This window comes from Porites lutea, chromosome 11, assembly GCF_958299795.1.
Source record: "Porites lutea chromosome 11, jaPorLute2.1, whole genome shotgun sequence".
Taxonomy (NCBI): domain Eukaryota; kingdom Metazoa; phylum Cnidaria; class Anthozoa; order Scleractinia; family Poritidae; genus Porites; species Porites lutea.
This window is the reverse complement of record NC_133211.1, coordinates 12,639,127-12,651,286: the sequence shown is the minus strand read 5'-3', so window position 1 is coordinate 12,651,286 and position 12,160 is coordinate 12,639,127. Positions and strand designations below refer to the sequence as shown.

The following is a 12,160-nucleotide window of genomic DNA, read 5'->3' as shown; positions in this document are numbered from 1 at the left end:
TAAAAATATTTTACCTGGTGTTTTTAATATCAAGAAAGATAACAGATAAAAGTTCATTTCATATTTCATTAAGATCATGAAAAGAACGAACACACCAAAAATATTTATAAGAAGCATCCAAGTGTTTCTCCTTTTTCATACATCCCTACTCTAACAGTAATTTTTGGCCATTTTTCACTGACTCTTGTACATGTCCCACACCCCCAAGGGTCACTCAAGGTCACGAAATTTTTTCGGAAGCATGAAAGGGACCTTCTAGGATCCATTTTTTTACTGAAAATAAAATTTATACCCTTTGTTAAGAATTTTTTTGAGCAAAGTAGTGCAGAATAGATACACGTACCGAATATCTATCTTGTTCTCTAGGAAAAGAAAGGTAACTTTCCCTCCCCACCCTAAAACTATCTTTGCCTTGTTCTTGTGAACGCAAAATGGCGGACGAGTTACGTTTTGATGGTCGTGTAGTTCTCGTAACAGGTGCTGGCGGAGGTCTAGGAAGAGAGTATGCCCTCGCTTTCGCTTCAAAAGGTGCCTCTGTCGTGGTTAATGATCTTGGCGGTGATGCTAAAGGAGGAGGAAAGAACAGCGCTGCAGCCGATAAAGTTGTTGAAGAAATCCGTTCTCGAGGAGGCAGGGCAGTGGCTAATTACAATTCGGTAGAGGACGGCGAGAAGGTTGTCCAAACGGCTTTAGATGCATTCGGTCGAATTGACATCCTCATCAACAATGCTGGAATTCTAAGAGATCGGTCGTTCGGACGCATAAGCGATCTTGATTGGGATCTCGTGCATCGGGTTCATCTTCGTGGGGCGTTCAAGGTGACTCGAGCCGCTTGGCCCCATATGAGAAAGCAGAAGTACGGCAAGATCATCATGACTTCTTCCACCTCTGGCGTCTTGGGAAATTTCGGTCAGGCAAATTACAGTGCAGCTAAACTCGGTCTCGTGGGTCTTAGTAACACTTTATCCATAGAGGGTTCCAAGTACAATATCCACTGCAATTCTATTGTCCCATTGGCATCCTCTAGGTTGACCCAAGGTATTATACCCCCAGATGTGATGGATGTCGTAAAACCTGAATATGTAGCACCTTATGTCGTGTACCTCTGCCATGAAAGCTGTCCAGAGACTGGAGGGGTCTTCCAGCTCGCGGGTGGTTGGGCTGTGGAGTTGAGGTGGCATCAGGCTGCCGGGGTGGTGTTGTTTGGGAAAGGTGGTCAGGTGCCGACCCCGGAAATGGTGAGAGACAACTGGGATAAGGTAATGGATTGGTCAGGTCCTGCAAAAGAGTTTAGTAACAGTGGCAACTTTATGGCAGAGCTTCTTGGAAAGCTGCAAGGAGCTAAAGAAGCATCAGTGTTAGCAGAAAGTAAGGGAACCTCAAGCATTGGAGAAAAGGTCCAGTTGGTGAAAGGAAAAGAGATACAGTTCACATACGGGTTCAAAGATGTAATCCTGTATGCACTGGGTGTAGGAGTGACGGTTCCAGAGGATTCCCATCTAAAGTTTCTCTATGAAGGCCATGAAGACTTTAGCACTTTGCCAACATTTGGTGTAATTGCAGCCCAGGTAATATATACAACTTGCTGATCTTGTCAGTTTCAGTCATGTTTATCTAGCCCATAGAGAAGAGACCAGTGTAACATGTGGAAACAAGCTACTTTATTTTCTGGCTGAAAAATATGCCACAAAAAGGATTGAGAGATGGGGTAGAGAAAGGTCTCCACAAATTTTAGATGTCTTCTGTTCAGGCCCCAGTTGTTCAAAAGGTGGATAGCGCTATCCACTGGATAAATCTCTATCCAGTGGATAGTGCAGTATTTATTGGTTTCCCTAATACTTATCCACTAGATAGTGATTTATCTGGTGGATAGCACTATCCAACTTTTGAACAACTGGCTCCAGAAGATTAGGCTGCATTCACCATTTTCTTCACTTGGTGCCCGATTTGGGGAGTGGGGGGTTGGGCCTTGCAATTTGTGAGCATCACAACATCACAATTTGCGTACTAAACTTAAAGACAAGAGAGAAGTTGTGAGTGTACCATAATCAATCTTCCTAACGTTGCCAATGTCACAATGTTACATAGGAACAAAGGATATTGCTCAGTATGAAATAATGGTTAATAATCTCTTCGGCTACAGGGAGTTTTGGTAATCATTGATTTATTTATTTGTGTTCACCGATTTCAATAGTGGTAAGTTGTTGTCTTGCGAGGGTGATTTATTTGGAAAGCCGTGTTATTTTGCTTTGATTTCGCGTTATCAGGTTAAAACAAAAGAATTATTTAAGAGTCTTTTTCCATTGTTTATTTGATGATACATCACAGGATGGCCGATACGATAAATCACCGACGTATTTCCGGTCGTCGCTTCTTCGGCTGAATTTTTTGTGCGTGGCTTAGTGTGATAGTTTATTTTTGCTGTTTTATTGTTTGGTACTTCAGATACAATCAAGTGCTCAGACCGTTTCCAAGCCAGTTCGAGGAACGTCCTCTTGATAATGACTAGCAAGAAGCGGGTTCGGAAATCGTTTTCAGTTGATGACCTCAGACAAGAGGTAGTCAACGAGAGCTCTTTGCAGGGAATTTTGGGCAATTTTATGGCTTCACAATTTTTCAGGGGCACCCAACGGCAATTTTTGGGAAAATATCTGTTCGGAAGACGATTTGATATCTAGAATTTTCGGAGCATTTGTTGTAAAATTTCTTGCTTGCCTACCTCTCCTAGGATTTTCGAACATCTACAAAATGGTATAATTACCCATTTTTAAAGGATTTTGACCCTAAAAAAGGCCACCTAGAATTTTTGGGAGCCTTTTCCTGGCTGAAATTTTCGAGAAGGTAAGTTTTTATCCCTATAATTTTCGGATCATTAGACTTTCAGCTAGGAAATCCGAACAGATGAAAAGTTTTTAGGGGATAAAAATATGCCTATATCTACCGTTTGAATACTAAAATACATTCAACAATGCTATGTTAAGTGGTTTTGAACTATGTCCTCGTTGGGTGCCCCTGATTTTTAGTAATTTATTTCCAGACTACAGGGACTGTAGCGTTTCATAACAGATCAGAGCTTCTCCCTGGAAGAATATTTAGTCAGAGCCGCAAGCTTCATAAAGTTGCTATATCTTTCATGATGCAAGCTACTTTACGTCTGAAAGTGATTTGCATCTAGTGGCTTGAAAGTGAATTTTTGGGATCTGTTAAAGGAATTTTAGTATAAAGGCTCATCACACGCCAGGTTTAGAAAGAGAGAAATTAGCCACTCTAGTAAAGGGCAATGTCCATATTATGTACATTTTTTTTTTCAGAATCCGTATTCGGCAAGCAAAGACTTGCTTAGTCATCTTAGCTCGAACAAACTGAGTCAATAGGTCAACAAGAGAGAGAGAGAGTAGGTAATGTGCTAAAAAAGACAACATGAGATAAATACCTTTAAATAGAAGGAAAGTATCCACACGTTTTGCAGACAAGCTAGTCCAGCAGATCTGATTGCATTAGTATAATTTAGTACCGGATCGAAATGTTACAGCAAAAATTCAACTGAATTGAAAAATGTTGGCAGGTCCGTCCAATTAAGGCCATTTCAGAATAGATATGTGTAGCTGTAAATATTTGGTAATTCCCCGCAGGGGCTAGTGCAAGAAAAGAATGTATAATTAACATATTTGCTCCACTCTACCAAGTTTTTGACCCTGTTGCCTACCCATATCTATAACAATACAGAGATAGTCTGATCTAGTGAGTGCGTACAAGCCAGACATACACAGAAATACTCACGTTTCTATTGACCTTGAAATGTGAAATGACTGTAATAGTGTTCTTTACAAAGAGTTCAAATCGGCTTATCGCGATCCCATATCCGCCCAGATTATGACTAGGACACTATACTTTTACTGAAAGAGCCCGTTCGTCGATGATAATAATTATTTAACGCAACATTTTTTAAACAGGTCAGCGTTAACATGGCCAGGGGTGGATCCAGAAAATTCAGAAAGGGGCGAATGGGACACTTGGCAGTCTAAGACCGTACGGATATTATTGCGCTGACTTGTTGCTTAGCTGTTGTTGATTTTATGACATATTTTTTTCCACATTTCGTATGTATGTACTTTCAAACAAAGTTCATTTATGTATTTGTGCAAAGTGTATAATGAAACTCAAACCTCGATTATCACATCTTAATGAGAATCGTCAAATGCAAACAAGAAAGAACAAAAACAAACAAACAAACAAACAAAACGGTGCGCTTATGCACCATAATTGTACGCCTAATAAGAAAATGTTTTTTCCCTGATTTTTGCACAGAGCACGATCTTGTAGTGAAACCCTTGTCACAATATATAAAGGAATTGTTTTGTTACATAACTCATCCTATATTGACATAACAGACTTCGGAAATGTTAAAAATCTTATGCAAATATTTTGAAAAAAGAAACTGCTTTGTTTAGTTTCTGTTCAGTTGAATTGCGCACTCAAAAAAGTGCAATGTTAGTGAATGTAATGTTTTTCCTGTGAGATAAAAGCGCTACGGTAAAGGTGAGTTCCCTTTGAATACTTTGTGATTCCTTGTGATACTTTGTGATGCCTTGTGATACTTTGTGATACTTTTTGATACTTTGTGATACCTTGTGATACTTTGTGATACCTTGTGATACTTTGTGATACTTTGTGATGCCTTGTGATACTTTGTGATGCTTTGTGATACTTTGTGATACTTTTTGTGATACTTTGCAATGCCCTGTGATGCTTTGTGATACCTTGTGATACTCTGTGATACTTTGTGATACTTTTTGATACTCTGTGATACTTTGTGATACCTTGTGATACTTTGTGATACCTTGTGATACTCTGTGACACTCTGTGATACTTTGTGATACTCTGTGATACTTTGTGATACTTTGTGATACTTTGTGATGCCTTGGGATACCTTGTGATACCTTGTGATACCTTGTGATACCTTGTGATACTTTGTGATACTTTGTGATACCTTGTGATACTTTGTGATACTTTGTGATGCCTTGTGATGCTTTGTGATACCTTGTGATACTTTGTGATACTTTGTGATACCTTGTGATACCTTGTGATACTTTGTGATACCCTGTGATACTCTGTGATACTCTGTGATACCTTGTGATACTTTGTGATACCTTGTGATACTTTGTGATACCTTGTGATACTTTGTGATACTTTGTGATACCTTGTGATACCTTGTGATACTTTGTGATACCTTGTGATACTTTGTGATGCCTTGTGATACTTTGTGATACCTTGTGATACTTTGTGATACTTTGTGATACCTTGTGATACCTTGTGATACTTTGTGATACCTTGTGATACTTTGTGATACTCTGTGATACCTTGTGATACTTTGTGATACCTTGTGATACTCTGTGATACTCTGTGATACCTTATGATACTCTGTGATACTCTGTGATACCTTGTGATACTCTGTGATACCTTGTGATACTCTGTGATACTTTGTGATACCTTGTGATACTTTGTGATGCCTTGTGATACCTTGTGACGCTGCGTGATACTTTGTGACGCCTTGTGATGCCTTGTGATGCCTTGTGATACTTTGTGATAACTTGTGATGCCTTGTGACGCTGCGTGTTTTAAAGCCTTGTACTGATACAAGAATTAGTGAACCAAATTTGTGTCACCTCACATGATAAGTGAATGGTAGAACAGACCGGCATGATATTGGGGTGGCGTTACTAACAACTCAAGTTAATAAGGTATAGTGATTGTGTGAGCATGTGATGCGATCACAAACTTTGTGTCCTTAATCAGTTGTCCCCAAATCGTGCACTGTATAATTTTCTTATAGACCACAGTGCATCTTGTTTCCCCCCGAAAATGTTGCATAATCGTTGTTTCCCACTTCTCCAGGGTATTACAGGGTATTAATAGAAATCAAGGACAATGGTTATGCAAAATTTTGGGCGTAAACAAGGTGCATTATGGTCTATGTGAAAATGGTGAATTCTCCTTCATCAAAATGCTATAGGCAATGAAATCTATAGGTGAAAGAAAATCTGCAACTCTGCTTGGAAACCCTAGATGCATAATTTCTTTGCTAAGTAAGATACTCAATGTAAGTAGTATAATATATGGTTTATAAAATGGGCAGAGGTAAGATCAACCTTTTTTCCAGAGAGAGGCTTTAGTCAGCAGCATCTTTGTGATATGAATCTGGAGCTCATGATGGATGTTGTTGCAGATTAATTTTCATTTAATTTTATCAAGTTGGTGGATTGGTGCTGATGAGAATTAACCTAGGATCAACTGAGCTTTGATCAGAAAAATAGTCTCTAGTGTATTCAGTGTGCAGAAATATTGTTTATACTCAGCCCATTTCAAAGTTGTTTGTTGTTTCCATTTGGTTAACCTTTTTTATGTAGAAAAAAGCATCTGTATTAAAGAATTGTTCCAAAAATAGATGTAACAAATGATGATCCCTGCCAACTTACATTTGCTTTGAAAATGTACTTTGTTGTTTGTTAAAACTTATATACAGGTCACCTTGCTTTTCACAAATTATAGGTTTTGGCCTCCCTAAAACTTTCCTTAGAGACAGCCTTGCTGATCTTAGATATAAACTTCTAACTGTATCACTTTAATATATGCTTTGTTTATTTCTCTTTATTTTCCAGAGTGCTACAGGATCTGTTACAGCAGCAGCACTGGAGGCGGCTGGACTTCCTTTTGACCCAACAAAGGTTTAAAAAGATATTTTTTTAAGATTATAAGGGCCCTGATAAGAATTTTTGCATGTGCTCTTTTTGCAAGCAATAAAATGTGACAGTCATACTTGCTAATGTCATAAGTTTTTCTGAGTGCCTTTGCCAGAAGTGAAAGTGAAGTGCACCCATCCACCATGGCATGTGCCTTCCAATAACTTATAAGGTACTTAGGCATGACTACACAGTCCTATTAATGCTGAAATCAGTGCTTTAGATAGCAAGTCAGATTAGAGAATTTTGTTACAGTTGTGAGTAAACTGGTAAAACTGCAGTCTGTATCCATATTACGACAAGTTTAAGCCATTTTATCTTTAAGACAATAGATCATTTTACAGTCGTGGACTTAGTGCTCTAGCCTTCGAGTGAATGTGAGGCTGACGGTGACCTTGTTTTGATACAAACCTCATTTGCTTTGTTACGGAAATTGTCTTTAAAAAATACTAGTTAACATAAGAATATCTTGATTTACATAATAAAGCAGGAAGGTTGTATCAAAACAAGGTCACCGTTAGCCTCGCTTCCATCCATAACTGTAAAATGGCCTATTGAGGGGTTCCTTACAAAATGTGCACTTGTGACTGTTTACTAGGTCATTACAACGGCCCTTTTCTACGAAACCCTTCAATTATTTTTTTAATCCACTCCTGTATTCTCTTAACTTTCACAGCTTCTTCATGGGGAGCAGTATCTGGAACTTTTCAAACCTCTGCCAACAGCAGCCACCTTAACAAGCAAGGCAGAAGTTGCTGACATTCTGGATAAAGGGAAAGGAGCTCTAGTGCTCATCAACGTCACCACTAATGATGAAAAAGGAGAAGCTGTTTGCTTTAATCAGTTCTCATTCTATATTGGTGGTGCTGGAGGTTTTGGCGGGAAAAGGCGGTCAGAACATGCCAAGCCACTTGTTTCCATGCCCAGTCGTGCACCAGATGCTAGCATTAGAGAGAAGACAAGTTGTTGCCAAGCAGCATTTTATCGGCTGAGTGGAGATTACAACCCAATTCACATTGATCCTAGTTTTGCACAGATGGGAGGTACAGTATTTGGAGGTGTTTGGGTGACTTGTCTGTGACAATATGATGTTTGTTTGTTTGTTTTTTTTTATGATATATCTGCAAATAAAAAGAAATTTAGTGACGACTTGGCATTAGTTGGGTTATCAGTGAATCAACAAAGTTTGTACAGTCCATTTTGGATGGAAAAAGCAGAGATTTACCCAATGAGCAAAGGCTCTTCAATCTTCTTGGAATGATCTTGGAAGATCAGAGGGGCTCTGCTCTCAGGTTAACTTTGTCAGTGGGTGCAGGAACTTTGGTCTCACATTGTTTGACCGCTTAATATAGTGTGGACCCCATTACCCTCTGATAAAGTGTAAGGTATCCATTCCCAAAGCATGAAATTAATGATTGTCAACTTTCTTAAGTTGGAAACAGGAAAATCAAGGAAGGGTTGCAGCAATTTTTTCTGAGATTCTAGCTGAATTCTAATCAGTTGAAGGTGGAGAAATAATTTGTAACCTTTTTTGCATCTGTCCCATTCCAGCCTTTCAACAATCTTGATGACTATAATATTAGAAACGTTACAAACCTATGATGAAATATGAAAGTTTCTTATTTTGAAATACTTGCTCCTCAAACCATGATTTGCAAGACTAGCACTAAAAGTACAGTTATTCTTTGCTCTCCTTCAAATAGGGTTTTCATCTCCTATCCTGCATGGCCTTTGTTCATTTGGTTTTGGTGCTCGTCATATTCTGAGGCAGTATGCGAACAATGATGTCACTAAATTCAAGGCCATTAAAACAAGGTTTTCAAAGCCTGTCTATCCTGGACAAACTATTCAGACAGATATGTGGAGGGATGGTAACAGAATCTTTTTCCAGTGTAAAGTGGTAGAAAGTGGGCATTTGGTGTTGTCAGGAGGATATGTTGACTTGAAGGACGTGGATGATGCAAAGACAACAATGCCAGTAAGTTCTTGTTAACAACGTTTTTGGTGGTTTTGCTTCTTTTTGGGTAGATAGTAACCTGAAAATGGCTTGACCACTTGCATAACACAACAGGGTGCTGTGGTGAGTTTTGGGCCATTAACAAAACCCTCTTAGGCGGGGTACATATGTCCCCAGTCTGAGTGTTAAATATGGTTGTTTCACGATTTGAGGAGAAGGCCATGTCCCCGTCAGTGTTTAACCCATCTTCAAGTTCATGTTTGTCGCCATTTCATCTAGAATTATGTCGCTGTTTCAAGGCCATATCATATGTAATTATGCCTTTTCACACAACTGCCATGTGAAAAAAAGTTGCACATGTAGTTGCTGATTCATGCAACAAAAAAATCTTGACTTGCTGTATCTCACGGTGCTCGGCCAAAAAAGTCAAAATAAAGCTAATGGTTTTTTTATTTATGTTGCAATTGTACTGCGTAGTGGAGCCGAAATGCGTGAAATTTTCCCAGTCTTTACTTGAGGTAATTTTGACATATTAATGGTTTGGATTATTGTCTTTTTGAAACAGGATGTGCATGCGTTAGTCTCCAGTCCAGGTAAATCAGGCCTCAAGAGTGAAGCTCTTTTCAAAGAGATTGGCAAACGCATCTCAGATCACCCTGAACTTGTTAAGAAAGTCAAGGGCATATTTGAGTGGAATGTTACCAAGGGTGGAAAGACCGCTGGTCAGTGGACTGTGGACCTCAAAACTGGCTCTGGTTCCGTGACAGAAGGTCCATACAAGCAAGGCAAGGCCGACTGCACTATAACTGTTGAGGATGATGATCTGGCTGCTATCGCTTTGGGAAAAGCAAACCCTCAAGAGCTATTCATGAAGAGCAAGTTGAAGGTCAAAGGTAATATCATGCTCACTACAAAGTTGGGTCAACTTTTCAAGGACCAAGCCAAGTTGTAGTTGGATGAACAGCCTGAATAGTGCTAATGTCAAACATTTCCACTTCTGATTCAATTTGTTACTACAGTTTTTGAGGGATTTAAATGTCGTAGAAGGCAACTTGTGATGTCGTTTTTTACATACAATACATACATACAATATCAAACCCTCTTAACAGTAAGGGGACCAGAAAGATAAAATCGCCCGCGTATGAAGTGTGGTATCTTCGAGACAAGTAGAACTGTTATTAATATAGAGATTACACCATGTAAGGAAATCCAAGACAGTCTTGGATTGTGGATTCCACGCCGTGGATTCTGAATTCCAGGTACTGGATTTTGGATTGTTTGATAGGGGAACTTGGATTCCAGATTCCAGTAGTTAGTTGGACTTCGGATTCCTTGAGCTGTATTCTGGATTCCAAAGCTCAGGACTCAGGATTCCACAACTCAAATTTCCCGGATTACGGATTCTACAAGCAAACATTTCCCAGATTCCAGAGTCCGGATTCTTTTACATGGGGCGAGGGAGTGTCTGTGTTGTGGAGTTGTCTGTAGTGTTGACTATATTTGCTTATTGACTCAAATCTCTCCTACACAGAAGCTCAAAGGGGCTTTTGTCTCTCTGAGTAAGGTGGTAGACATTGGCAGATTGATCTTTCAGTTTTATCGCCTGCTCTGCGAAGGACAGAGTGATCACATACAGTTCCTTCAGTTTACAACAATAACCGACTCATCAGTTAGACTTTCTGCGACGTAACGTGTTAGTAACGTTCTAAGTAAAAGTTAACCCAGAAAATTACTAATAGGGGTTGAAAACCCCTGACGAGTTTCTACCCGACCTCAGCACTGTGATTTGTGATACAGACACAAACAGCGTGGCGCAAAGTGTCCGCATTACGAAAGAAAAGTGGTTATATGAAGTTTGGTGTCTCTGAAATAATAAAGAGAGGCTAGACTGAACAAGTGCACTTACACAATCTTTCAATTGATCAGTCAAGAATTCTAACACACGCGTCGTAAGACCAAGAGAGTGACACTCTAGAATTAACAATACTCTAATCCGTATTCAAAAAAGAAAAAATTATAATATGAGGAGCCAGGTTTTATTTTTATAAACTACTTAAATACTGTAGAACATATAAGGCAGTTACGCTAGAAAACGAATTCTATAAATTTATGTAGTGATGTCTTTTTTGGTGGATTCAATAAATACTAAACGTTACTCTATTCAGATTTGCGTGTACTAGTATGACAATTTTTTTTACAAGGTATAATTTTCAGCATCACGGACTATGCTGTCTTGGCGAATCCACCTGCAGCTAAAATTGTGTACAGTTCTGGAAACTCAAGAGCCATAATAGCAGACTGTGAGCTGTGTTTCCTTCTTCTAACCAATAAATTTTCCACTTCCATTATTAGCATGCTGCCTCTGAGAAGGGATGGGAGTAAAATATTTCTCCTTCGCATCAGTTGTATTATTGTTTCAGGGAGTTAAATGTTCACCACTTGCATTTTTTTATGGATAAATCAGATAAAATCCCTTATTAAAGAAGAAATGATGTCGAAGTCCTGGATTCCCTACCAACATTTTTTTTTTCCACGAAATGAGTTCTTCGGTACAAAAGACTCGGACTCAGTCAGTCCCTTGACTAGTCTGCTACACAGCCGTTTTTAGTGTCGTCACGCAACGCTCCTCCCCACTAAAAAAAAGCGTTGCGTGACGACACTAAAAACGGCTTTGTAGCAAACTACCCCTTGACGTGAAAGAGCTATAGATTATGAACTTGCATACTTAGAAAAGTTTTTCGTTACTTAGCATGGACAGTTAAAACATTGTCCCTGTGCCCTCTGTAACACAATTTTTAAACAGTTGTTAGAAACATACTGAAAATTCTCGTCGCCACATTACGTTAAGGTTACAGTCCTTTTCAAGTCGGCAAGAACAATTCGAGCCATCTTAAACGCAGTCGAATCTGCCTTCTGACAGCAAGCTATTAAAAAATACAATTTTCCTCACTTATATTCAGTGTTGTTAATGTATTATTTACAACAGAAGAGAATTGCACCTGCTTTGTCTAATGGGAACGTATTGTGTTTCGATTTTACCTGCCAATTGTAGTTGATGTGGTTAGCAACAAACATGGTTAAGAATTCACAAAAACACAAAAAAACACGAGTAATCTTAACTACCAGAATTTGAAATGACTTTTACTGTTTGTTAATCAAGTTTGTTGCGGGTTTTTTTTCTTAGGCACTTCAGTTTATCCTTGGAAATTTTGCTTCCGATTAGACAATAGTATATCCATCGTTAGCTTCCATAACACACGCGAATTGTTCCGTTATATTTCCTCTTTTCTGAGTTCTTATGAACTAGACAGTTTGACTTTTTTCCTTTTTATGGACTTGTATCGAAGTTTGCACCGTCTAGACTTTCTTAAGTCGGGACGTGTTTTGTCAAGGCTAATTTTTAACTCGAAAAGTTAAATTTGAACAGTTTGCTCTGGACTAAATGTAAAGGAGATTTGGGAGT

General features: G+C 38.9%; 1 protein-coding gene across 1 annotated transcript; it reads left to right on the top strand.

Annotated features, from left to right (window-relative positions):
• The first annotated feature begins 420 nt into the window (after positions 1 to 420).
• Positions 421 to 10,857, top strand: LOC140952059 (peroxisomal multifunctional enzyme type 2-like). Its single transcript, XM_073401470.1, has 5 exons — positions 421 to 1,568; positions 6,660 to 6,725; positions 7,417 to 7,783; positions 8,444 to 8,718; positions 9,263 to 10,857. Exons 1-5 carry the CDS (start codon positions 432 to 434, stop codon positions 9,647 to 9,649), a joined length of 2,232 nt encoding a protein of 743 aa, XP_073257571.1. The 5' UTR covers positions 421 to 431; the 3' UTR covers positions 9,650 to 10,857.
• Positions 10,858 to 12,160: the final 1,303 nt, after the last annotated feature.

What these genes read in the sequence shown, in the direction of transcription:
- LOC140952059 (XM_073401470.1), top strand. Translation starts at nt 432, where the DNA reads ATGGCGGACGAGTTACGTTTTGATGGTCGTGTAGTTCTCGTAACAGGT. An exon ending in TTGGTGTAATTGCAGCCCAG is followed by an intron (nt 1,569 to 6,659) that starts GTAATATATACA and finishes TTTATTTTCCAG; the next exon opens with AGTGCTACAGGATCTGTTAC. An exon ending in ATGCAAAGACAACAATGCCA is followed by an intron (nt 8,719 to 9,262) that starts GTAAGTTCTTGT and finishes TTTTTGAAACAG; the next exon opens with GATGTGCATGCGTTAGTCTC.